Raw genomic sequence first — 27,425 nt, forward strand, 5'->3', positions numbered from 1 at the left:
CAGCAAAAAGACGCCGGTTTTTAGAAGAATTGAGACAAAACACAGTTAATTGCTCCAGTGTACAGTTGAGAGAGAAAAAAACTAATAATAATAATGGAAGTGCCGGTAAGTTAACTTATTTATCTAGGTAGCCTATTATTAGCTCTTCTTCTTAATGTAAGGGTTAACCCTCACCTCACCTCAAGATTAATACAGTAAGATTAGTACAGTCTGGGATACCTTCTTTATTTGATTGGCGCACTTATACCTCGCGCGGTAAGACCTGCCATACGAATGTACTAATACTACCACTATGACATATGATTTTCAAGGTAGGAAGGTATTAGCTTCCTACCTAGATAATCATTTCATATCTATTTAACATGAAAAGTACATAGTTGTAGTACAGTCGACCTCTGTCCCGAACACACCATAGCAACTCTTACCGCTCGACGCACGCGGCTTCAGGGCCTCAATCGAACAAAGGACGTGGGTGTATCGTGCGTGTTTGATCTGAAAGTTATGATTTACTACGTTCAGGGGCAGATCCACTCATACTATGTAGATGGGTAAAAAAACCGGCCACGTGTGAGCAGGACTCGCGCACCGAGGGTTCCGTACCGAAAAGAAAAAAATTATGTTCGTTGTATGGGGGCCCCCCCCCCCCCCCTCCTTAAACTCTAAAGTTTATTATGAATGTCTATTTTACAACTTAGTTTTTTTTTCTTAGTCTTTTTTTTTATAAGATTTCAAATCTCTTTTTAAATAACGAGGAGCAATATTTTTCTTTTTAGAGTTACAATCACCTCATGAGAACTCTGAATATACTCACGATTATGGTTCAAGAAAAGAAGTGGATGAAGAACTATGCATGAAACATACTAGCCAATTTAACCTTCACGAAGACTTGTACCTTTCTGACGACAGCGTGAAAGATCCGGATTATGAACAACCCGATCACGTTTTACGTGAATTGGATACAGAAATAATGGATACATTTTCAGACAGTGACAAAGAAGAATCAATCCTTCAAGTTATTGCACAAGCCCAGATTCACGTAACTTCACCATTCAAAGAGCTAAATGAGAGTTTCTCTATACTGAGAGAAGACATCCAAAATGATTTGTTTAATACAGAAAAACTAATAGAGACGAGTGACAACGTACAATCAACTGTTCAGGTTGTTACTTCAGACCAAATTCACGTGTCGTCACCATCCGAACATCAAGTTGAGATTTATTCAATTTTGAGAGTTGACACCAACTCCGTTGATTTTCGTGCAGTCAATAACAATCCTTCCGAGAATATTGTACGTAACCCAATAGATACAGTAGCAGAACGTGCGAAGAAATAACTGATGGCTTGACCGATCGTACAGTTACTAATACAAAAAAAGGGAGATCAAGGAAAGAAAGAGAAGATTGTAAGAAGCAGAGGAATGCTGGTCAAAGTTACGTTACTGAAAAAGGTAAACAAATACCTGAGAGACAGTTAGGGTCACTAAGCAATTGTAGACTGAAATGTATGGAACGGTTTTCTGAAAGTGAAAGGAAACAATGCTTTGAGGAATATTGGGCTTTAGGAAGCAGAGACAGAAGAGCAATGTTTATTGCTAGCCTTTTAACCATATTACCAAAGAAAACACAGAAAACTGACAGTAGGACTCTAAACAGAGATTGTTTCTGTAAATATAAACTACTGATAAACAATGAAGAAAAACCAATTTGCAAAGAGTGTTTTTGCAGAACTTTCGGAGAAACTAAAGGTTTCGTGAACATTGTGATGGTCAAGAAGAAGGAGTCCGGAAATGGAATCATTCCAATTGATAGCAGAGGACAACAGCCATCACAAAACAAAAAAAGTGTTGACGACATTACTTCAGCCAAGGAACATATTTTGTCATTCCCAAGCTACGAAAGCCATTACTGCAGAAAAAGAACGGACAAAAAATATCTGCCTGCAGATCTTTCCATCGCAGCCATGTATCGTAAGTACAAAGAAACTTGCGCAAATCCTGTTTCACTAAAGTTGTACAGTCAATGTTTTCACGATTTAAACTTATCCTTCAAAAAACCGGCTAAAGATACATGTCATACATGCGATCTATTGAACACAAAAATCTCATTGGCTGTAGGAGAGGAAAGCTTAGATTTGAAAATTCAGCTTGCTGAGCATCAATCACTAGCTGAAAAAGCTTATTCGGAAAAAAGAAACGATAAAGATAGAGCAAAGTGCGAATCATCATTTCGAGCGTATACTTTTGACCTTCAACAATGCTTACCCACCCCTTACCTGAAAACATCAGTTTCTTTTTATAAGAGACAATTATGGTCTTTCAATCTCACAATTCACGATTTGGAAAACGATAAAGCTACCTGCTATATGTGGGATGAAACTATCGGTGCTCGAGGATCTAACCAAATAGCATCGTGTTTGTGGCATTTTCTTCAAAATTTGCCAGCAGAAGTTAAAGAGGTCACGTTTTACTCCGACACATGTGGAGGACAGAATAAAAACAATACGGTTGCAATGATGTTCACGTACTTGCTGCACCTACACCCGACGTTACAAACAATAAACCATAAGTTTCTAGTTAGCGGACATAGCCATATGGAATGTGACTCGGACCATGCCTTAATTGAGAAAGCAAAAAAGAAAACGCAGCTTAAAATAAACCATCTCAATGACTGGGTACAACTCGTGAGATCCAGCAAAATCAACAAGCCTTTCACAGTAGTACAAATGAAGCTGGAAAACTTTCAAAATTTTGCTGAATTAGCGAAGAAAACAGGACCATTCACAATTAAGAAAAAAGATGTTTCTGGTAATAAATTTTTATGGCAGCCAGTAAAATGGCTGCAGTACAAGAAACCTGCCGGGGAAATACGTTTTAAGACGGATATAGACACTGCAAGTCCTTTTGAAATACTCAACATCAAGAAGAGGGGCAAATGTAAATTAGCCAACACAAAACTACAAGTTGTATCCACACACGCTTTGTCTATCAGCAAGGAAAAAAAGAAGGATTTGATGGATTTATTACCGCTGATCGACCCGGTCTTTCACGAGTTTTTTAAAAATATAGAGACTGACGGTAATACTCCGAACATCGACCCCGATTTAGATTTTGAAGATCCTGATTTAGTAGAAACTGAGGAACAAATTGATTAATGTTAATTATTAAAAAACTAAAAAATTTTACTTATAAAAACTTTATTTCTTATATTTGAATTTCATTTAAGTAATTTATTTCATTCATTTTTATGTTGTTTAAATATTTAATGTTTTTAAAGCAATAATTAGTTAATATTCCGAAGATTTTTAATTAAAATTTAGATGGATTCAACGTGAATAAGTTGACAAGTCGTCGGTTCACAACTTGATAAGTCGTTTATTTTGTTCATTAATAAAGATTTTTCAAATTTAATTACATTAGTTAAAAAACACATTTAAAACTATAAGATTCACATTAAAACATTATTCATTAAGTTAAAATTGGATTTACCAACAAGTTTAAAAACTTAAAATGGCCGCCCTGAAAAGTGTGCATTTTCGACTTGTCAACTTATTCACGCCTGGTACGGATATACAAGTTGAAAAAAAGTAACAGCTGACAAAGTCACACTTGACCAAGTAAATAGTCAAACAGGGAATCAGATGGTTGTCATTGTCATTTTAGGTTTTGCTTATTAGCCTTTAGGTTAGGTTTTATTATTTACAAAAAGTAATAGTCAATTTTGAATAAAATATCGCATTAATATATAATTTGTTGTTAGCATGAAATGCTCATAATTGCTGATTAATTAATATTTTATTTATATTATAAGCTGTTTGGGGGCGTCCATAAATTACGTGAGGTGTTTAAGGGGGGGAGGGGGTCAAGCCAAATCTCATTTAATCTTACGTTGGAGAGAGGGGGGGTCTCGGCAAATATCACGCAATTTTTTTTCTGATTGAAAAAAAAATTAGGAAAACGGTTGACCCTAAAGGCCATCTCTGCAACTTCCCGCTAACTCCATACCTAAACGCTCAACATTTCACTTATATTGTTTTTGTACAAAAGTACGATTTCTGTGTTATTTTGAGTTCTCCGAGCTCAAAGAGATATTTCTCTTTATGCACTATTTTGTGAATTTTCAAACCGCAATAACTTTTGAATAAAAGACCGTTTCTTTAAAAAAAAAATTCCGGACTTTAAAGAGCATGACGGAAAGTCATTTGTTCCATTTCTAATACGCCACTGCCTACCGATTCAACCGCTGAATGCCTTCATCAGCACGCCTTATTATCTCTATTGACCAAGTATACGTGATGATTTAGAGAAAAGATGCTGCACTACATGCGGTATTTACTTTGCATCTAGCTGCAGAGCACAGGCGATCAGCGCACATTGCACCAGCTAAGCAAGCGCGTATGTTCCGCAGTGCGACCTTCACGGATTGTCACAAGACGAGCTAATGAGTTACTGTGTGCAAGTGCCAATGGTTTAGAGTGGCTAGATCACAGATGATTTTACTGAAAATCATATGGACATGTTGGTTCCATGTCATATTGATTACTAGTCTTAACTAGTCGTAAATAAAAGCACGAAGCAATTTTTTTTTTCTTTTTATAATAACAATCCGACGCGTTTACGTAAGAAACCCACATTTTGAAAAATCTCACGTGAGATTAGGGGGAGGGGGAGGGGGTTGAATAAAATCTCACGACATCTCACCAAGGGGGGAGGGAGGGTCAGAAAATTAAAAAAAACACCTCACGTAATTTATGGACGCCCCCTTTGCAAAATACTACTTAAAATGAAGAAAGAAGGTAAATCTTTACGTCTGCAGTTTATCACAGATACTTACTACTACAAGAATGAACTAATTTTGAAATTTAATGATCTATTTCAGAAGTTCAAGAAATCTTCCTTAAAATCCTTCGTGAAGAAGAGGATGTATCTGTTGGAGTTGCAGCAATTAAAACATTATTAACAGTCATAGAGAACTATAAAGGTTAGTTAGAAATCCAACATATTGTAGTACATAGTTAAAAATACTAGATGATATACATTCAGCGAATATTGAAGTTCTATGTTCCCAAAAGCCGAGTAATATTTCCATGTTCATTTTACTTTCTCTTTATAGGAGTATAGATTCTTGTAAGCTCTCTGCCCCACCTCACCCCCCAATGTAAACTTATCGAATAAGTAGTCTAGCTCCTAGAAAACAGAAAACAATCTGGTAAAACTCTTGAGTTGGACACAATATTATTATTTTTTTAGTAGTACAAAATAATAGAAAATAATATTTTGACGTAAATTATGTTCATGTACATTGACTTATCAACCGTTTCAGTGGCCACAGTAAGAGAATTAGATTTGAATCTGCAACTAGCAGTGGATGCAATGAGACATTGTGATCAGCCTGTAACTGCTATATCATCAGGATGTGAGCTCTTCATGCGTTTTATTACATTTGCTAAATTAGATGTTAAGGTGAGAAATTTTAAGTTTTATGTAATCCTTATTCAAGCACATTAAAATTACAGTTAAGATTACTTATTATTGCTATGACCAGGATGAGTATTAATATAGTGAGTGTTAATTCAGTCATTGCCTCTATTCTTGGGTGCATCCTGAAAAACATAAATATAAGAGCTGAGGTAGATGATATAGATGACATGGTCGGTATTGGTTTAAACCCATATAAGTTAATGAAACCTGAAAATTTAGCTTAACTTACTAACTACTACTTTCTGATCATATTTTTCAAATACAATTCTGTTCTGCACTCACTGTAATTAAATTTCATGTTCATCTATTACTCTTCTTCACTATTACTATAAAATTAATTGAATTAAATTTGTTATTGAATATATTTCAACAAATTTTTCAGTCATTTGAAGAATGTGAGCAGATAATGTTACAGCGTGGTAGAGTATTTCTAGATACACTGCTTGAAGCCAGAGGTAAAGTAGCAAAGGAGGCATTGCCATTCATTAGTGATGGTTGTGTAAGTAAACATTTATTTATCTAGTTTTGATAGAATAGGTTTTTAGGTGTGATAACAATTTTACAAAATAACACATTTCAAACATTATGTATGTTTGAACACAATATACTATAGACTATTTATTTAAAATATATTATTAAAACCATTCTGGATCCAATTAGGGATCAAAACAATTTTATTTGGCCAGGTCAAGAATTTTAGAAGCATTGAAATGGTTTTAATAAATCTGTTCATTTTAGAAAATACTTACTCATTCTCGATCCCGAGTGGTACTAGCTGCAATGCTGGAAGCTGTAAAGGCAAATAAAAGATTCCAGGTCTTTGTTACATCTTCTTGTCCTGACAATAGTGGGTAAGTGATAAGTCATATGGGATCATTTCCATGTTTGTTTTATATGTAAAAATTCATATTGAGAAAGAGAGATTGAGAAAGAGAGAAAAAATATTTATTTGATTAAAGCAATATTACAAAAAGAAAATACAAAAACACTTAATAGTAGCTTTCTATATTTCAAAGAATTTAAACTATAGATATAAAGTAACAGTACAAATTGAGATATATTTTCTTCATAAATTACAAATTGTGGTAACCTTGTGGTTTTTAATGAAATTTTAATAATAATCATTACATTTAAGTAAGTCATTACAATTAACAGTATGTATTCCCTCTTAGGTCTACTCTGGGACTTTGTCTGTTTCCACTTGATCAACGGTTCAGCATCTGACCAGGCATCAACCAATCAAATATACTTGACAGTACCATTTAAAATGTAATCCATATTCCAGGGAGCGAATGCACAAAGAGTTAGTAGCGGCTGGTATTGAAGCAACGCTCATTCTCGATTCGGCTCTAGGATACATCATGGAACAAGTTGATATTGTGATGATTGGTGCTGAAGGCGTCACTGAGAGTGGTGGAATTATTAATAAGGTATTTTTTCAATCGAAAAATGTTTATCAAAGACGGCGAACCATAAAATGTCCTTCTAAGGGACACATTCACAGTTGGAACTTACTAATTTCGGTACCAATGTCTACCTAATCTACTAAGTTTTAGACTGCTGGTAGAATTAAAATCTAATTTACACAAACTTTATTGAACTTATATATACATATCTTTATTTTATTCCATAAAGAATAGAACACATACGACACAAGGCATTAAACAACAGACATAATAAAAAAGTTGTATTTATAATTTATGTGGACAGCTTTTACGGCTGCTGGCACAAGGCCGGCCTCACGATGGCTATAATGCCCGCGGACGTGGTTGTTATATTGTAGTATTAAAATTGCTTTCGTCGATCAAAATGTTAATAAAGTAGACATATAATATAAATAATATCAATTAATTTATAAATATATTAAAAAACTTTTATACATCACAAGTGTTTATAGTATATTTCTTTATATATTTCTGACGTGATTAAATTTTTGCCGCCATTTCTATAGCATATTTATACAGATACCCAATAGTAATTTTGTAATAGTAGAATTGTTTCTTTGAAATGTATGTATCCATTATATATGTACATTATGAAATTTTAATAGAAATCCCATTGATATATAAAAAACCCAAGATGCACAATCAACGTCTAAAAACGTCCTCAAAAAATGAGCGCAACATTCTAAATTGTGCGCTTATTTCAAATAGTCTCGCGTCTAATAAGTGGAGTCGATGTTATTTATTTGTGTTTTTTTTTATAAATAAATTTATGTACTTTTGAACTTTTTAGTGTGTAGTTTTTGACAAATATATTTACGCTATATAAAGTGTAGGTCAGGAGGTAGCCAATTTAACATTTTTTTTTAATTTAAAGAAAAAACTTTTTAACCGGATTAAAGTTATGTATTATTATAAATTTACAACTATTTAACATCCAACACCTTTTGTCTTCAGTCACCGTGACCACGCACGCTGTAAAGCACCCGAAAAGTCGGATAAATTTAAAATGTGTTAAATAGTTGTAAATAAAAAGACATGTTCGACTCCACTCAATACCTTGTCCTACCGACCACGGTCGGTCGTAAAAATTTATTGCTTTAAGTACGTATACACTGCGTTGTAATAACAACTTTAAGCAATTCGCGTAAGGTTGATTTTGCAATAATATATGCTTGTAACATATACTGTTATAAGACATACTGTTATAGAAAGGAACAGAAATAGTGTTTCGGGACACTTAGGAGCGTTACTTTTATTCGAGACTGTGCATCTTGGGTTTTTTTGTATATCAATGAGAAATCCTTATAAAAAAATGTATTTTCTTTCAGATTGGAACTTATTGCTTAGCAATGTCGGCTTTAGAACTTAAGAAGCCAGTCTATGTTTTGACTGAAAGTTTTAAATTCTCAAGAATATATCCCCTGAACCAACAAGATCTGCCCAACGAATTTAAGTATCTGTCAAGTGTTATCGCATCTGGCGACTTGTCAAAACAACACCCGATGGTCGACTATACACCTCCTTCGTATATAACATTACTCTTTACTGACTTGGGTATTCTTACACCCTCGGCAGTTAGTGACGAATTAATAAAGTTGTATTTGTAAATAAAGTTTATAATGATAGTTTTGTTTTATTATCTACATATGTTAATTTTACCCTCATAAATGATCTGAGAAATAATGTATGGAAACTTAGTTTGATTTGTTTCTTGCTTTGGTTATTAATGAACATTCAACCGATGGACGAAATTTTTGCCTGCAAAAAAAGGCTACTTAGGAAATTTACATTTAAGAAATTAAAATGTCTGACGTAGTATGGATACTTCTAATCGTGTATTAGTGAAGCAATCGCGTGAAGTGAATTCTGGCAATATTTTTGTATTCTTAAAAAGTAAAAACCGATGTACCTACACAGCCAACAAGAAGTGGAAGGCAATAAAGACAAGATTTTTACTTTTTTAAATAAAATGAAATTGTAATGATAATAACTGCCGTGTACATCGGTTTTAAAGAATTAATTAAAAAGATATTTAAAAAAATGCCAGAATTCACCGCACGCCTTGTAATTTACTTAATATAAATATACAGACTACGTCAGACAATTACATTTCATTAACTGAAATCGATTTTAGAAAGTAAATTTCCTTGCAAAACTCCGCGAAACTACTTGATTTTTTACTTACATTAACATTGATTAGCAACTGCTAATTTTACAAATTAAAGTAATGGAACTACATCTCCCAGGAATTACGACTTAATTTCGCTACGGTTTTTGTCGAATTCAATTGGAACGAAAAATGTGTAAATAAAAGAACAAACTCCAAAAATCAGGCACTTTATTGTAAAATAATATTGTTATACTTACCTATGTACAAACATAATTGTTACCTACGTTATCTCACAAGTCACAATGTAAACGAATCTACACTTAAGATGAGAATAACGCGATCTATCAAAATAATGGAAGCACGAACACAATATCACAAAAATTTTGAAACTAAACAAAATGTCGGAAGACAAACATTGCCACTTAAACTACAACTAAATTTATTTACAAGTAAAATAATTGTACTTAGCGGAGTATTTTATTAAACAAATTAAGGATAAAAGTTCCTTTGGATTAACAAACTCATAAAAAATAAAATCGGATAAACGGATCAAGAGATCAATATTAATTTAAAACTTAAGTTTATTGCAAAATTCATGTCAGTAATTGTCGATAATACAATATTTGGTCACACATACAATAATACATGTAAAATACTGATTCGTATGTAATACCTAACATCATTATAAATCGTCGAATCTCTCAAAATACGTATTGATGATTCATTGAGTCATAACTCTTTTTTAATATTCCAATTTACTCAAAACTAGTGTTCTCATTAATTACGTTCATTTAGGTAAATATTTTCTACTTATCCGTCAATTTCGCCAAATACTATTTACGATTGTTGTAAAAATATATGAATTCATAAAATATTGCAGATCAAACATTAAAATTATTTCTCTTACATAAGTATTGTCACATTGTATGAATAAAAATATGAAGGAATTATAAAAAGAAAAATATTGAAAAATTATCTGTTATAAATATTATCAATATTTGTGTATATCTGATTGAAATGTGGTCGTTTTTCGGGCTCGTATTCCCAGCATCGCAGCATCAGAGCGTAGACTTCTTCAGGGCAGCTTTCCGGGGCGGGCATACGGTAGCCTAAGAGAATTGAATATATAGCATTAGAGTTACACAATATAAGGTCTTGGTATTTAGATCTTTATAATAGTGACTGGATTTATACGATATGAAGGATATTTAAAAATCCACATGTTCCTTTTCAAATAAACATGTTTCCTTAGACATAAATGTTCTACATATTAAAGAACATACCTTGATCAATTTTCTCCCGCGCTCTGGAATTACTCATCCCAGCGTATGGAGTGTCGCCTTTTGAGAATATCTCCCAAATCAGTACACCATAACTCCATACGTCGCAGAGTGATGTGTATTTACCTATAAACATTAACAATTTAAATAATACATTACATTAAATATACATATATAAAACTAGCAGACCGACCAAGCGTTGCTGTAGCTAAGGTTTTTATTATATTACATAGTAGCAAACTATTCAAGGGAAACGGTAGGAGAACACCAGGCATGGGGACCACCATGCTTTATGGTTATGCCATTAAATTGTAGCTTATGTGAAACGTTGGTACTTTCAGCACAGCGCCATCTGTTAGAAATGTGTGAAATAATAAACAAATAATTTGCAATAAAATAATATTGCGGGTATAAATTGAGTTGTAAGCTATCCTATCTTTTAAGTTGGATCAAACTGTGCCAATTTGATTGAAATCGCTTCAGTAGTTTAGGTGTCCATAGCGTACAAACAACGTGACACGTAATTTATATATATTAAGATAAGGATTAAAAGATTAACTATATAGTATATTGTAGCATCAAGGTGACAAGACCTATATGAACAAAACTACAATCCATCACACATTATAATAATAATAAAAAAGCCTTTTATTTGGATAATTTACAGTTATATTACTATCTTCTTATCATTCGTAGGTATCTGTGCGCCCATTTTTGCATAAATCTGATGCATTTGTCTCCCCCTTTGTCCCGTCGGAATGGATTACATTCATACATGATAAGGTGATTTTAAGGAAAAGTAAATACATGCAATGAAAGAGATACAGAGGCCCAACCTAGAAAGGTTGTAGCGTCACTGATTTTTATTTGATACACCATCGTCAATTAATTTGTACTCGTGTTGATGACGTGTTAAAATGGGACAAGAATGGCTAAAAATGTTTACTGCACCAGCTGACGGTTCAAACCAACTTCTAGTTAAATTTGGTCCGTCATAGTAGAAGTTAAAAGTTCATACGTATGATGGCCCCCCCCCCCCCCTCACAGATGCAGCAGACTATTCAAGAAAAAAAATGCAGCTTTAATTTTTACTACTTTCTCCAACAAACAACGGGCATTTCCACCGCGGATCCGCCAGCTGACGCTTAAATAATTCATTAGTCATACAATTTTTTTTTCTTAATATTGGCATTTGATCGGCTATAAAACACCTAAAACGTAACCCTACCTCCCGGACTATAAGGTTGTATTCGTCTGCCAAAAACATAGACAAGTGTTACTTCCAAATGCGTTTTAGTAGGTCAATATGAGCGCAAATATTTCCTTACTTCAAATTCTCACGTAAAGTATGCCACAATTAACATAACAATTAAGCAGTTATGTAAATGCGGAAACAATGTAAGAGTCGTTTACATATTAAATTATCGAATCACTGAATTATGTAAATGTTATTATGAACATCTTGCGCTAAATTAACTTGCAATATTCCTATTTCACTTTGAAATCTGGCGACTCTTTGTGCGAACTGTCGTATGTCAAAATGTATGAGTTATTCTTAGGTTTTAAAGTATAAATCTGGTCTTAAGTTTTTTAGTTTACTGTTTATTTGTTTTTTATTTAACAATTTTAATAGATGGTTTTAAGTAACCATATTTTTTTGATTACTGACATCAAGACGGCGGCGGGTAGTTTTTGTCAAAACAATTAACATAAATATATTTTTTTTAAATTACGTAATAAAATTAAAAATGTATGTTTTTTTATTCTTTGAGTATATATTTTACTGTTATGTTATGTGAGAAAATTACAATTACATTGATTATATATTATGTAGTGAGTTGCTATGCAACTTCCTCTGTGTCTGTATATGTATTATTACCTTAAGAATAATTAACATCAGATGCCTCCAGCCCATACACCCTTTTATGAACATTAGATGTGATCACAATTTCAATTGTTCACTTAGTAATAGCATGGCATAACTCATTACTTGCGAAATAAAGTATCCACCATAAAAAAAAATTAAACCCGCAGTTACCAAGATCCGTCTTCAAATTTTTCAGCACTAGCCAAAATCTAGTACGAGTAAAAAGCCATATAAAAATAATTACCGAAATTCAAAGCTTCGGGCGCGGTCCACTTAATAGGTATTTGCTTCATCCCACCAGACACGATATATTCCTCTTCCTCCCTGGACATCCCGAAGTCTGATATCTTAACGCTATTGTCATCAGCAATCAAACAGTTCCTGGCAGCCAGGTCACGATGGATACAGCTTTTGGACTCCAAATATCTCATTCCAGCTGCCGCATCACGGCACATGGCCAAAAGAGACCTGGAGTTTAGGTTCTGGGCCCTGGTTCGGAGGAAGGTTAGGAGGGATCCACCTGGTATTGAAAAAAGTAGTAAAAATCAAATAGATCAATTTATATGCTCATTTTGTTAAATCGGCTTTCCATAACTTATTTATAATCTTGGTGAAGTAAACAATACAATAGATAAGAAAATAATTGTCAAGAAATATCTTTTGTTTCCAAAAAGCTTCTATATAATTAATATAGTTACGTTATTAATTTATTTTATATAAAAAAAGCAAATTCTAAAGAAACTCCAACGAATAAATATCTCTCCACGTTTAGAGTGATGGCCACGTCACGACGCCGGCGACTTTTTAGATTTTGTAGATCAGTCAAAAGCGTGTTTTTTTAAATATGAAGAATATCTTCCAAGGGCACAAAATATTATGTTCATATTCACCTGATACAAGCTCCATAACAATCATGATAGGCTGTTTCTGAACAGCGATCCCAATAAGCCGCACAATGTTGGGATGTTGGTATTGCTTGAGGATCCGTCCTTCTTGCAGAAAGGTTCGCTTCTGTTCCTCTGGTAAAGCAACTCTACAGGTCTTCACTGCTACTTCTTGCCCGGTAGTTATAAGACGCGCTTTATACACGTCCCCAAAATTGCCCTTAAAGAATAGACTAGCTGTACTTCGTTGTTTTGCTCACGTTAATACCTCAATAAATGAACTTTCAACGGAAACTATTTGGCATTAAAATAAACTAGATACGAACTCCCTAATGCAGTGTTTCCCAACGTGGGATCCTCGCCTCATAGGGGGCAATTTGATTGTTAGGCGGAGCTATTTGAATTTTGTTTTTAATTGGAATTTAACAGTGTACTCCAGTCAAATTACGACATAAATAAACATGAGCGAACACAGTTTGGGGATTTTGAGGATCGATAGGGGGGTGTATTCTGAGCATAAATTTGAGGGGTTGTACTGAGGTCAGCTCAAGGTCATTTCGATGGAAATGCGTTTGATTCGATATCTCGAGAATGGTTAGTTTTAGGCGAAAAATTGTAGAGACCTTTTCTTTTCCTAACTAAATTTACTAACTTTTTTATTTGAAACTTTTTTTTATAACTTTAATATTTTTCAAGTTATTACTCCCGCAAGGCAGAAATTTTTTTTTTTCAATTTTTTGTCGTTTTCTCCCCAACCATTCAATTTTATTAAATTTTACCGATCGTCGAAGTGTAGATCTTTTAACTATGATCAATTTTGTTCTTAAACTTTTTTCCGTAAGGCCAATACCTTCGGAGTTATAGATTACTTTACCGAGCGAAATCCGCGCCACTGTCGCAATATAAAATGGTCAATCGATTAAGCTATTTAAAAATTCAGTATTTAATATGGGTAAATTTTATAACCTATTTTTCTATCAACAAATGTGTGAAACAGTTTGAATTTTTAATTTACTTCTTACCCAAATTAACCCAAGAATGCTCAAAATCCCCAAACTGTGTTCGCTCATGTTTATTTAACCCGTTTTTAGCCATAATTTGACTGGATTAGTGTTTCGTTTTTTATATTGAAACTCTTTATATTAATGGTCCAAAACAGGAAACACTGCCGTAATGGTAATATGAAACACACTATTCTCATCACCAAATATACAGTCTCATTAAAATCGGTGCATTTGGACCAGTGCTTCCGCAAACACTTTGGTACGAAATCTTATATTTAATAGAAGTTTTATGAGAAAAACTGGGTTGGTATTTCGGTTGCATTGTGACTGGATTTATATTAATCTTTTATGAAGGATTGCTGACACAATATGTGAACTAAGCAGTCTGCATATAATTACTACATCTCTTGGAAGGAAACCTACTTTAAACAAAAACCTTAACTGATTTTTAATTACAATACATTGAACACACGTTTTTAAAATTAAACTCAACTGTACACGCATTAAGTGTCAGGATTTTGATTTCTAGATTGAACTTACCCGTCCAATCTTATCTAGTAACTGCACATGGTCATTATTGAGTTCCCAGGTCTCCCGGGGCACAGCTCTTCGTAGCAGAGCTCCGGATCGTGCTGTTACTGGTACTCCACTTGCCCGCTGCCACGCTATCAGCTCCGCTACTGATGGAAACGCGGCGCCTTCAAATCTATAGTGACCCTGGAAATATAAAAATTAAGTTTAATACAAGCAGAATAATAGTTAACATATTTTTAAGTCCCATAATAATAACCCTGTCTCCGTGAGTAATAGAGTAGGTATACCCGATAGCTCCTTTTTCCCCTCGGAACAATATTCTTTTCAAATTCGTAAACATAGACAGCTGATCACCTGCTTTAAAAATATTCATGATAGAGATTTTTTTATAAAACAGGGGGCGGACGGCCAGGATTTAAAGTGATATGGACACTCTCAATGCCAGAGGGCTCGCGAGTTCGTTGCTGGTCTTTTAAGAATTGGTATGCTCTTTTCTTGAAGGACTAAGTTATATTAGTTCGAAAATAGTGGTGGTGCGCGGCTCAAACTGCCTTAAATAGCGTTCATATTATATTATATTATATTATATTATATTATATTATATTATATTATATTATATTATATTATATTATATTATATTATATTATATTATATTATATTATATTATATTATATTATATTATATTATATTATATTATATTATATTATATTATATTATATTATATTATATTATATTATATTATATTATATTATATTATATTATATTATATTATATTATATTATATTATATTATATTATATTTAAGAATCTATATTTGAAAACTTCGAGATTTAATAATACTAGTTAGTATATCATTATACATGACGTAGCAGCTGGGTTAACAGGGTAATTTATAACAACACAACTTTCCTGGAATGGTTAACCACAAACTACGGAAAATCAGAATTATATTTAAATCTAAACAGAAATGTATCCTATTCTATGGTATATTGCAAAACTCATAATACAGATAAGTAGTTTTTGTATAAATCCTTACCTCTGGTGTGGTCTGTACGATAAAATGCTTATGTTGTCCCCAACAAACGGATAATACAAGTTGCCGCGCGTGGTTTCGCGTGGTTTCTCGTACTAGATAATCCCCATCATTTCTCAACAACCGCACGACTTCCTCTCTAGGCAACACTCCATGGAACCATTCCTGGTCTACCAGGGAGCGTTCAGTCTCGCTCGCACTCACCTGAAAGCATGGAAAATCGATAAGGACAGAGGTCGTTAAGAGTTACAGCGTGCGTGGGCTTGTGCGTTGGTTTTCAAATGCAAATTAGGCTTATCATACTTTGTAATATTGAAACAATTGCAATTCGTATTTTCATAGAGACTTAACTCTTTTAAATAATAGAACCTAATTCAGTTAATAAACACGTCACAACACTTCATTAGTCATGCACACACAATATTTAGGAAGCTACATCAAACATCGACATACGATTTCCTTCTCGAGTTCCAATTGTAATTGCTTCAAATGCTTTTTCCTGCGCGGTATCAACACCGGCGGCAGATCGCCATTCGTTATATACATCGCGAACGGATCCATTAAACCACTATAAAACTCCACTAAACATATTTCATATTTTGAAATAAAAAATTGACGCAAAACGTGCGACGTTGCGTAAACAGAACATTTCTGGAACGTCTCCACGCGTCACCTTGATTTTCAATTTCACAGCGTACTGGTGCTATTTTAATTTTATTTGAAAGCTTATTCCGGTGCGAAGTTTGCGCGTGAGGTTTGGCTAAAATTAACGTGGTCTTTCGCAACGTGGGAGACGGTGCCCATGCGTACATGCCATGCGTCTAGACAATTATGCCGGTTGCACACGACGCTGGTAACGTAATCATAATCTTATGCATCTCCGTAACTAAATTTCGAAACATTAATCAAAGAGCAAGTCAAGTGGCATTTCAGTTTGTATTACGACTATATTAGTCAGGATACCGCATAAAGGAAACACAATTTATCTCCCAGAAATTCTAGTTCAAAATTTCCCAGAAAACCTACGAGAAGCGTTGGGTACAACCGGCGGGCACTCACCAAACGACTACGACATTTACACACACGACTCTTTCTTCTATTGTTAAGACTCTCTTTACATCGCACATAAACATCACGCTTGCGAAAACGTCTTTTCAGAACGACCCGCTTCTTTCGAAGGGTGCGTATCAGCTTTACCGAGTCTGTGGGGCCCTCACTACTGCTTCTGTACGTTTTAGGAGGTAAAGCTGGACTGGAAGGCACAGACTTGCGTCTGAATGGCCGCGTAAACATTTTGAAGAAGGGTCTCGGTGGTATTATCGAATGCAGATGCAACCGCAACGCATCCATTGACGCTTTAGACCCGATTGATGCCCGATCCTGATGATAATTATATAATAAACAGATAGGCAATCTAATTGATAACATCTTAAGCTTCATTGTGTGTGACTTCAATAAATTCTTAGGAATTTTCACAACATAATTTATCAAATACCACTGTAACCTGATCAAGTTCCCAAAATTCGTACCTGATGGTCTGGTGAGCTGCCATCCAAACTATCAACTCCTACAGTTTCAGCGGAGAGATCAGGACAGCCACTCGGAGCCTCTTCACAACCCAATTCCGCGAGCGCTGAACGAATCATCTCCGCTTGTTTGGCGCATTTTCTTTCCGCAATCCGAAGTTCTAAGAGCTTTATTGGTTCAGACGTTGTTACTGGTAGTGGTGGGGGTGAATACCTGCGAATTTTAATACAAGTTATAAAATAAAGTGACGCACAGATAATAAACACTGGTACAGCAGGAGGAGTTGCTATATTTAAAAATCATTTTTTTTATATAGGATTATCTACTTTCAAATACAATCAGGTCATCAGTCATTGCATCGCACGTAGCTAAGATAATCCATTAGGTATATCTATTTTGTTATTTATCAAAGAGCAGAGCAGAAATCAGTCTGATTGAAGCCAGAACACTCGTTCTGCTAATACATAATTGCAGTCTTCTTAAACATTTCTATCTTTTTTATTCTATGTATTACTGGCTAATAGTACTTGTATGGTATTAGAAGTAGGTTTTAAGCTAAACATAACGCGAAATAAAGTCATCTCATGCGTATAAAATATAAATTATAGCAAATTGGACAATATAAAATCGTGATAGTAATTTAATTCAATTCGGTGTACGGAAAGACTAAATTTAAGATCTTAAAGACCTTAAAGTGCAGATAAACTTATAAATAATTTTTACCTATCAATTCCATTAACTCCATTGGACATGCCAGTATTATTGTTCTTACAAACACCGTTCCCAATAATCTCCGGTCCTTGAATCGCCGTCTGCTTCTCCCTATTATCTAGAAGCAAGTTTTCCAGTTCTATCAATTTCTCCTTCAACCATTCTACTGTCAAATTGTCAACTGTCAACTGGTTTGGTTGGAGCTTCCCACTTGTGTCTTCTACCAGACTCTCGTCGAAGGTAAACGTAACTGATGATAAAGAGGGTGACCTAGAACAAATGTTAATTATTGTAATAATATATAAATCCGTGTATGACCATCGACACTATATTTATTATGAAAAAACGGCTTTACACTGGTGTCAATAAGGCACTGATAGTTTTTTTTCATCACAGCGTCGATATAATAGAGAGAAAGAATTCTATATAGTTTCTTATTCTTACTTTAGAAAAACTACCATATTGTTGGAAAAAATAAGAAAAAATAAAAAATAAGCTAAATCACCTTCTTCATGAGCACACCCCACATACCCTCAAGTACATAACCTAACTTAGACACCATCAAAAGCCCAATTGGGTATCACTTAGTTAAATGTATTTAATAATTTTAATTGATGTTTTCCTTTCGTAAATGTTTGAACCTTTTTGTATATATTATGTATTCCATGTATTCCATTGGCTATATATTTAGTATAGTTTTTTGTTATATAAATTTAAGTTAGCAGTAGTAGGAAATAGTTTTTTAAGCACCCCTAAAAATATCATTGGAAAAGAAACAAAAAAACATACTTGTACTTTTCCATAAAGTCTTTGTACTCTTCCTGTGGCTTCAGATTTTGAACTGTGGTTTCTGTTTTACCCTGAATTTCCTTGAACTTGTCCGTACTGAAATCAGACCTCTGCACAACTTCTAATAGGATTCCCTTCCTGAAAACAAGAGTTCAAATACATATATTACATAAGATATTGTTACCTTGTTATATTGTTGTGTGTATAAAACATCATCTTTAATTAATCAAAAAGAACTGATTTTTTTTACAAAATAATATTAAAAATTTCTATTGTCCATAAAGGGTTTAGGTAGTTTTCCTATACGAATTACTATTACATGTTTTTCTTACCAAGAGGAAGCAGTGGCTTCTCCCTGCCGCCTCTGCTGGTCCAATATGGCAGGAAGGGCCGCAGTCCGCAGGGCTCTCTCGCATTCTGTAGCCTCAGCCAACAACAATACATACTCATTGTGGGCTCTGTGAAGCCTTCGACACGCTTTGCCGTATTTGTCCCGGGTTTCGTCCAATTTACGACCTCCTCTACTTGTTGGACCTGGAAAATACCAGCGTTATTAGTTCATGAGAGTTTAATATTTATGGTTGAATTGCTGTTGGTTCACGCCGTATATTCGAGAAGATTTAGCTTTACCTGAATAGCAATAATAATACTGAAAACTAAGAGCTGTATAAGCTCAATGGCCTGAAGTGATGCGTGCGGCTGTGCACCAATGAATTATTCTTTACGCTGAAGGAAATCATCGACATGCTCCTACTGGACACATGTACGAGTAGGTATAACAAAGGTATCGTCATGATCGTAGAACAATGTCAAATTTGAAAAAAACCAAAATCCAGTTTTTATCATATACTAGCAAACTCGGCGAACTCCGTTTCGCCACCAGATGGCTTCGTTTTATGTAACATTTCGTTTGGTGATCCCGCTTTTCTGTTGAAATTTTTCCTGAATTTTATTTGCTATAAACCTCACGGAGCCCGAGACCTTTCCAACGAATGCAAAACCGTGGAAATCGGTTCGTGCGTTCTGGAGTTATAGCGTCAGGAAAAAAACCCGACTTATTTTTATATCATATATGTAGTATATATATATATTGACTAGATATTACGGCTACATTTAAAAAAATCCATGTGTTTTAAATTTCAAATTAATCATATGCTAAAGTGACAGATCTGATAGAAACATGTGATTCTTCTAGAAAACTGTGTAATTAAATGTTATTATTTTTTTTTTTTTTTCAAAACAAACCCTTTTTTTGCTTGTATGCCAATTTTCATAATAACAGAATATGAATTAAAATATTTATGACGAAAACTAACATGATTATATTATTTTGAAATGGCTGCCTTGTAAAGTTTACTATTTGTCAGATCCGTCACTTTTCTACAACTATGACTATACCTACAATATTACAACAACATTTTAAAATAACCTATTTTATCGTAAAAACCTTATCTAAGCTATAAGGACACAGAACATCCTCGAAATATAAGAAAATCATAAATTCCACTACAGAGTGAACGACTATGTGTAATAATAAATATAACAGTAGATTAACTTAAACAAAAAAATGTTTCAATCTACAAAATTATATAAATGTTCAACGTCTTAAGCCTTAATCGAACTCTGAGTACCAATTGTTTGCTATTTATATGCAACATATGCGTATTGAAGATCCCAATAAATCAATACATTAGCCTTACAGGAAATATTTGCATTGAGATAGTACAAGTGTACATAGCTGGCATTGCAAAATGGCGCCGTAAAATTGGTAGGTGGCTGCTATCACGAGTTAATGTAATGACCGCCTCTGCTAAATACAGAGTAATCTCGAAAAGATGCTGGTATTAAAACATGAACAAGGAAATTCAATTTGAAATATATGTTTGTTGATTAATGTTGAGCACGTTTAATAGCTAATTTTTCGAAATATAAAGCGATTATTTTTACTAATTTTGAAACGAAACTGTCCTGTATCACGCCCACACATGTAACCATGGTTACATACTACATAGGTTAACTAATTTGATAATGTTTATAAATAAGTTGAATTAAAATACGATGCCTACGAAGACAGTAAGAACTTTTTGTTATATGGGTTTGTTAGAATATGTATATTTAGTTCGTAATTTAGTCACGAGATCCTTTTATTACCTATACAACATTTGCACAATATGTTGTACTTGTTAGTCTCAGAACAACATCCACGTACGTAGCAGGGTTTAATAAAATGATTCGGGCTATAATATAAATTTTGTGACGATCAGGTCATAAAAAACTACGCGCTTTATAAAGTTTAGTCTACGCTGAATAACACGCAGATATTATATTTCAGCCAACCAACACGCATTGACTAGTTTATAGACGTAAACATTTACAAAGTTCATAGCTACAATAGCAACTGCGTAGGATGCACCTTGTTTAAACTGTTTTTCAATTCATCAATGGAAAATTCTGTGAATTATCCAAGTTCCGCGTTAAATTAAACAATCTTGGTACTGGGGTTAAATTAAATTGAACGTTTCTTAAACATGAGTGAACATTGTCATTTGTTAACATGACGCCCCACATCCACCGATAGTGGGGAACTAGGTTAGGCTGTGATTACTACTGAATAGTGAATATTGTTTAGCTGTGCCGAAGTTTTAATCCACCGACCTAACCTTATACCTATTCTTATCTGTACATATGTTACCCTTTATAATCTGCAATTAAATTGCTTATTGCATACATAAACGTTTGAAGTTTGGAAGTAACAGAACACCGGCGTTGGAGTGGGAGTACTCTTCATAAAAAAATTATCTAATTGTACTGTTTTAACTAAAGTAGTCTTTTATTTACAGCGTAAACATAATTTGACATTTGCATGAAATAAGACTTGATTTAGTTTTTATAAAAAGGAGGGTACTCCACCATAGAAGCAATCATGTTTATGATGGCCTAAGACACCAATCTATAGGTGCAGAACCCACGACCAGTGAATCCACCACATCGCTCTGCTAATTGGGCAAACGAGCAGTCGGTGTCACTTTGAATAAAGCGATAACCGTCTCCCAAGGACACCTACAACGCCTAGCCAACACACTCGTTCCCAACCTTTCAGGGTATACTCTTTTCTTGAAGGCCCTTAAGTCGTATCGGTTTGGAAATACCTCTACTAGCAGCTGGTATCCACAAAGAGTCGGCAGAAAGAGCCTTAAAAAGCATAGTGCTGTTGAACGCCAGACGTCGAGATGGAAAGGATGGAATTGCTTAAAAATATTACATTATTTAATGCTATATAAATACGTACATTTAAGATAATTCTCTTCAAACTTAGCACGCATCTGTTTGTATGATTCAAGACACTTTTGATATTCACTCTGTTTCCGTTGTACTTCTTCGCTTAGCTGTGGACAAAAAACTTCATTAGTATACAATGAATTTAATCAATCTGTCAAAAGTCATTATTCGTAACATAGATATGAGTTACGTCGATTTCTTTCGAGCCTCGAATTGTAATTTCTTATCTAAAGTAATTAATGTTTAACCTTAAATAACTATTATATTATATCATTTACTATTTAGGTAAGATAATTCCATTGTTCAATTTAATTTAACAAAAATAAATGGCGTGTTTTAAATTCACGTAAATAATTTTCTTGTTGTGAAATTTGTTATTACTTAAAAAATATATTTAAAAAAAATGATGGTGTAATGTTTATTATTTATAAAAATGCTTCAGTAGAACCCAAGCAAGGGGAGAAGGGTGTGTCAATATTGATTGACGGATGAATAAATGCATAAGCAAATTTCTGTACTAAATAAACACTCCCGAAGAGATTACGATATTTCATACACTTAATATTTACAATAAAAATAAATCAGTGTCTCTACAACCTTTTGAAGTCTGGGCCTCAGATTTCTTTATCTGTTTCATGATCATTTGTCAATCTAATAGGCAAGTAAGTGATCAGCTTCCTGTGCCTGACACACGCCGTTGACTTTTTGGGTCTAAGGCAAGCCGGTTTCCTCACGATGTTTTCCTTCACCGTTCGAGCGAATGTTAAATGTTAAATGCATAGAAAGAAAGTCCGGGATACAGCCGGGGATCGAACCTACGACCTCAGTGATGAGAGTCCCACGCCGTAGCCACTAGGCTAACACTGCTCTTAATATTTCCAATATAGTGTTTTATATTCGCGAAAATCAGAAATTGAAATTATAAAACTGTCCTAACGTTGTAGAATTTTGTTGTAATTAATTAATAATTAATGTTTCTACTAATTATTACTTGAAACAATGTAATTTATAAACCCATTATCATTTCTAACACGGCATCGGTTAGTACGCGATTGTCATGTCAATGTTGAGCTAACGATTACATTGACAATATAAGAAAGTGATAGAAAATATCACGTCTCGTGTGGGTGAATGGCATCAGATCACGTATTATTTTTAAATTAATATGCATATATAGAACCTATTGTTAGGCAAATAAGTACTAGTTTCATTTAAGTGTGGGTTAGTAAGAAATTTTTACGAATTTCAATGGATCACCAGTACTATTTTCAATAATAAGAAAAACAGTGAGTTTATTCATTACATATAAGTAGATATGCATTACAATGTGTAAGATTTGGGAACCCTTTCAATGACGAAATACCAGTGTTCCCAGCTCTTCATAACAAAGTTAATATTTATATAGGTACATACAATTTTTTTTATAAACTGTTTACATCCATAATAATAATTTATGCTACTTTTTACAATAGTAGTAATTATATATATTTATAATAACTTTAAAATAAAAATCTTGCACTTAATAAAATTTAATGGGCGATTCGTTGAATTGATCATTTATTTCCAAAGTGCCATATAATTGACATAAGATTTTAAGCACTTTTCAAGTTTACGAATCAGAAGCAAGATATTCTAATTATAAATCTCTACAATTAATCCTATTTCTACGCAGACAAAGCCACAAACAACATGAAACTGAATACGAACATTTATAACAACGAAAACAATTCAAATTTAAACAGCCTTTAATAAAGTAAAGGTGTAAAGTAAATTTTTCACGGAATTCAATTGAACGAGCCGCCGAGGTCCATAAACTTTTATAGCACAAAGTATGAGCATAAAGCGTCATATATTATTTCTTCCAGCTTCGTGGTTTACCACTAAGTATAACTCCTTCAATCTTACTGCTTTTCGTTAGACGTGAAATTTAACAATGCATAGTTAGCTTTGTCACCAAACAATAATTCACCTGACGTAGTAGTTGTTACGCAAAGGGCTATTTGACAGTATACAAATAAAGTGTTATTGAGAGTAATCTGTATTAAACATGGTTTTTAAAAAGCGTATAATGATAAATTTATCATAAAATTCATAATTAAAATTATATTTTAAACATCAGTCACTGTTGCGGCGCCATCTTGCCAAGAGATTTTTATTTTTTACGGCAGTAGTTTTGCCTAGAGTTTATCGCCTTCTTGAATTTATGAACGTTTAATTAGAATTTTTAAAGACACAGATTATATAAACGACCTATTGTAAACAGATAAAATATGAATGATAACTAATATAATAACAACAAGAGAAAGTAGGCTAAAGCCATATCTGAATCTATGATGTAATCTGGTCTAGAGGTTCAGAAAACATCTAAAATTACAGACTGCTAAAAGTAAGAATGGTACAATAGGGTGTTCTTATTTTTTATTAAAAAGGTAAGAAAGAAAGTGTTAAAATTATTAAAAGTGAAAATATATAGGTACTGTTCAACCGTAGCAGGTGTCACCGTATCAAATGAAGCAACAAATTACAAATTTTTTGGCACGTTTAACATCTCTCGACCTGCTTTCCTAACGGTTGCATTCCCCAACAATAGATTCTTTCTTTTGTTATTCTAACGTAACATTGGTATATTTCGTTATCTTTGAGATAAAGCAATTCATTTGGGGATTTTAACAGTTAGTGTGTCTTACAGTCTAACTTGCCTTTGTCAAAAATTAATTAGATCTTGACATAATATAAAGAAAAAAAAATAGAAGAGTACTATAAAAGGTAAAAATACAATACTAACACAAATTAACTTTATTTTAGTATTGTAATTTAACATTAGTACATGACCAGCGACGGAGTGAAGGGCTCTTCCAAATATTTACACTTGTCACTAATCTTCGATCATAATGTACACTGGATTATAATGTACACTGGATTATAATGTACACTGGATAATAATGTACACTGGATTATAATGTGCACTGGATATGTAGCACTATAAATTTTTGTGAAACAAAATAAAGAATTTTTGAAATTTAAATCTTCGATACTTTCCAATTTTTCCCCGCTATCTCTTTTATTTCATATTCCCAGCTTTCTGGTGGGCGTCCTCTCTTGTTTTCTCCCCACTGTGTCATTCTAAGTAAGGCAGGTACTTTTTTACCCTGTCATCGCGGTCAATGTGACCGGCCCATTTTCACTTCAACTTTTTTGAGAGAGTTCCCACGTCTGTTATTTTCGTATTATATTGTTTATAAGAATAATAATAATTTATTTATTGCAAGAATGTGGTACAAAAATGTGTAAGGTAGTACAATCGTAAGTTCGCATATTCTGCCACATACAATGGCGCGCAAACTTGTATTTAAAGTAATTTTACATACTTATATTATTTGTATCGTACATATCATATCATACGTTATTTAATTTATATTGTACAGTGTCTCTCGCAAATAATCATTTATTGGATAATAATTTTTTTTCAAAAGTAATACACGAAGTTGATTTTTTAAAATTCTAGTCGGAAGATCTTTTAATTCTTTTGGTAAATCATTGTAAACCTTGCTTGCCACACAAAAGGTGTTTTTCCTAAACTGTTCCAGATTGATTTTTGGCACAGCCAATTTCTCCCCATGTCTACTTCGACAGATGTTTATTCCCGTTGTCTTAAAAATATTTCAATATTATAAATGTATTCAATTTTTAACCGAAGAATAGAACAGCATACTCAAATCTTTTTTAATAAGCCTTATTAAAAATATGAGATCTTGACATACGGTACTATAAGTTCGCGCTAAGTTCTTCACCATACGATACACGTTTTTAAGTGAGTAATAGAATATAATATCATCGTTTAGTCCTAACTCTTAGTTTTCAAGTACGAATAGTAAAGTACAATTTTATCTTAAATATTCAAACGCCCTTTTAACGAACTAATGGGTTTGTTACTATGTTTATAGTAAACATAACCAAAATGATCCTATTTTTAGTCCGCGTTTCATAAACCAATGTTTTTTTTTACCTTTTTGTTGGAAGAAAAACCTAATATGGTAATAAACCAATGATATGATAACAAATATATATATAAATCCTTTAAGTTTGTAATTAACCTCCGAAACGGCTGGACCGATTTTGATGAATTTTTGTGTATGTTAAAGTGGATTAGATAATTGGTTTAGATTGACGTTTAGATGATTTTTGTATTTTAGACGTCTTTACGGGACGTCTGTTGGGTCCGCTCGGTATTATTTTAATAATTTAAAAAAGTTATTGTTAAGTTAAAGTAGAATTTTATTTTAAACACATAATTATTAATCCGATTCTCATTTATAATTTTCATAATATCCAATAATATTTGAAATGATGTCACTCATGAATGACTCGAAGCGATCATGTAATCGGATCGATGCGCCCGCGCAGATCAACTATGGAAGTATGTAGGTCACCAATGTCGACGAAGGAAGGAGTTAAAGATTAGGTCTAAAGAATTAGAAAAATAAATTCAGGGCATATATTTCTTAATTATGTATTTGTCGTTATCCAAATCGTCCTGTAAATTATCTCCCAGAAGATATCTTCACTACATAGTATAAAACAAAGTCGCTTTCTCTGTCCCTATTTCCCTTTGTATGCTTAAATCTTTGAAACTACACAACGGATTTTGATGCGGTTTTTTTTAATAGATAGAGTGATGCAAGAGGAAGGTTTATATGTATAATAACATCCATTAAATAGTGGAGAAGTACTGTTATTTTTGAGGTTTCTAATGTGATGTCGTAAATAATTACATTTTTTCCGCTTACATTGCAAACGCAGGCTGAACCCTACGAGTTTTATCAAAATAATGTACTAAGTATTGTACACATTGAAAACGTCTACAGAAAAGTCCGCGATGGCATATGTCTATCTCTTATGGATAACCCACAATAACTTTTTTTTGTCATTTACTTTTTACGACAAATAATGGTTAATTTTCGAAGCGATTTTAACCAATACAGCATTAATCCTTAACCAATTAAATACCTTGAATACATTGTTCATTTAATATAGATCTATATGGCCCTTTACACCGTATGATTTAAGTGAATATTTTCGAAGATATTACAGATTAAAAAATTGCGGGACGTAGCGTTTGCGGTGGTACCGGCCGGCCGCACAGTTTTTCTATAGTGTATTTAGTATCAGCATTGCACCCGTGCGAAGCCGGGGCGGGTCGCTAGTATCTTATAAGACAAATAAAGAAATGTGCCATCAAATTAACTTTAAGAAATTAAGATTTTAATTATTCGCCTTTGTAGGCTCAGATTAAAAGCTTTATAAAAAATAAAGCGGACTCAGAGCAGGCGGAAAATAATAAACGGCTCAAATATAAGAGTCTTTCCTCCAACTTTGGTTTTGTTCCCTTTGGACTCTTTGGCCGTAGGGTACAAGTGCACAGCCGCTATTTAATTTAAGTTGGCGGCTGGTAGATACTTCCGGTAACCCCAGAGCTGGTGCTTTCCT

The 27,425-nt window shown here is 33.6% G+C and overlaps 2 protein-coding genes across 4 annotated transcripts in view; one reads left to right on the forward strand and one right to left on the reverse strand.

Moving 5' to 3' along the window:
* Positions 1 to 3,701: 3,701 nt before the first annotated feature.
* LOC125049342 (translation initiation factor eIF-2B subunit alpha) lies at positions 3,702 to 8,546 on the forward strand. Its single transcript, XM_047648513.1, has 8 exons — positions 3,702 to 3,809; positions 4,759 to 4,791; positions 4,875 to 4,976; positions 5,319 to 5,458; positions 5,859 to 5,975; positions 6,215 to 6,327; positions 6,762 to 6,906; positions 8,250 to 8,546. Exons 2-8 carry the CDS (start codon positions 4,779 to 4,781, stop codon positions 8,526 to 8,528), a joined length of 909 nt encoding a protein of 302 aa, XP_047504469.1. The 5' UTR covers positions 3,702 to 3,809; positions 4,759 to 4,778; the 3' UTR covers positions 8,529 to 8,546.
* A 696-nt stretch (positions 8,547 to 9,242) lies between these two features.
* Positions 9,243 to 27,425, reverse strand: part of LOC125049341 (tyrosine-protein kinase Fer) — a 34,982-nt gene continuing 16,799 nt past the window's right edge. The window contains exons 3-14 of one of the 3 annotated variants that reach the window (XM_047648510.1): positions 21,949 to 22,045; positions 18,992 to 19,193; positions 18,660 to 18,797; positions 17,883 to 18,140; positions 17,162 to 17,372; positions 16,830 to 17,012; positions 15,636 to 15,836; positions 14,607 to 14,783; positions 13,069 to 13,282; positions 12,423 to 12,698; positions 10,315 to 10,437; positions 9,243 to 10,140 (exon numbers count right to left, since the gene is read on the reverse strand). In XM_047648510.1, coding sequence (XP_047504466.1) covers positions 10,004 to 10,140; positions 10,315 to 10,437; positions 12,423 to 12,698; positions 13,069 to 13,282; positions 14,607 to 14,783; positions 15,636 to 15,836; positions 16,830 to 17,012; positions 17,162 to 17,372; positions 17,883 to 18,140; positions 18,660 to 18,797; positions 18,992 to 19,193; positions 21,949 to 22,045 — 2,217 coding nt within the window. In that variant the 3' untranslated portion in view covers positions 9,243 to 10,003. Of the gene's footprint in view, positions 10,141 to 10,314; positions 10,438 to 12,422; positions 12,699 to 13,068; positions 13,283 to 14,606; positions 14,784 to 15,635; positions 15,837 to 16,085; positions 16,657 to 16,829; positions 17,013 to 17,161; positions 17,373 to 17,882; positions 18,141 to 18,659; positions 18,798 to 18,991; positions 19,194 to 21,948; positions 22,046 to 27,425 lie in introns of those variants that run through there. The other 2 variants (XM_047648511.1, XM_047648512.1) reach the window with 2 other exon arrangements.

Source organism: Pieris napi, chromosome 5, assembly GCF_905475465.1.
Source record: "Pieris napi chromosome 5, ilPieNapi1.2, whole genome shotgun sequence".
Taxonomy (NCBI): Eukaryota; Metazoa; Arthropoda; class Insecta; order Lepidoptera; family Pieridae; genus Pieris; species Pieris napi.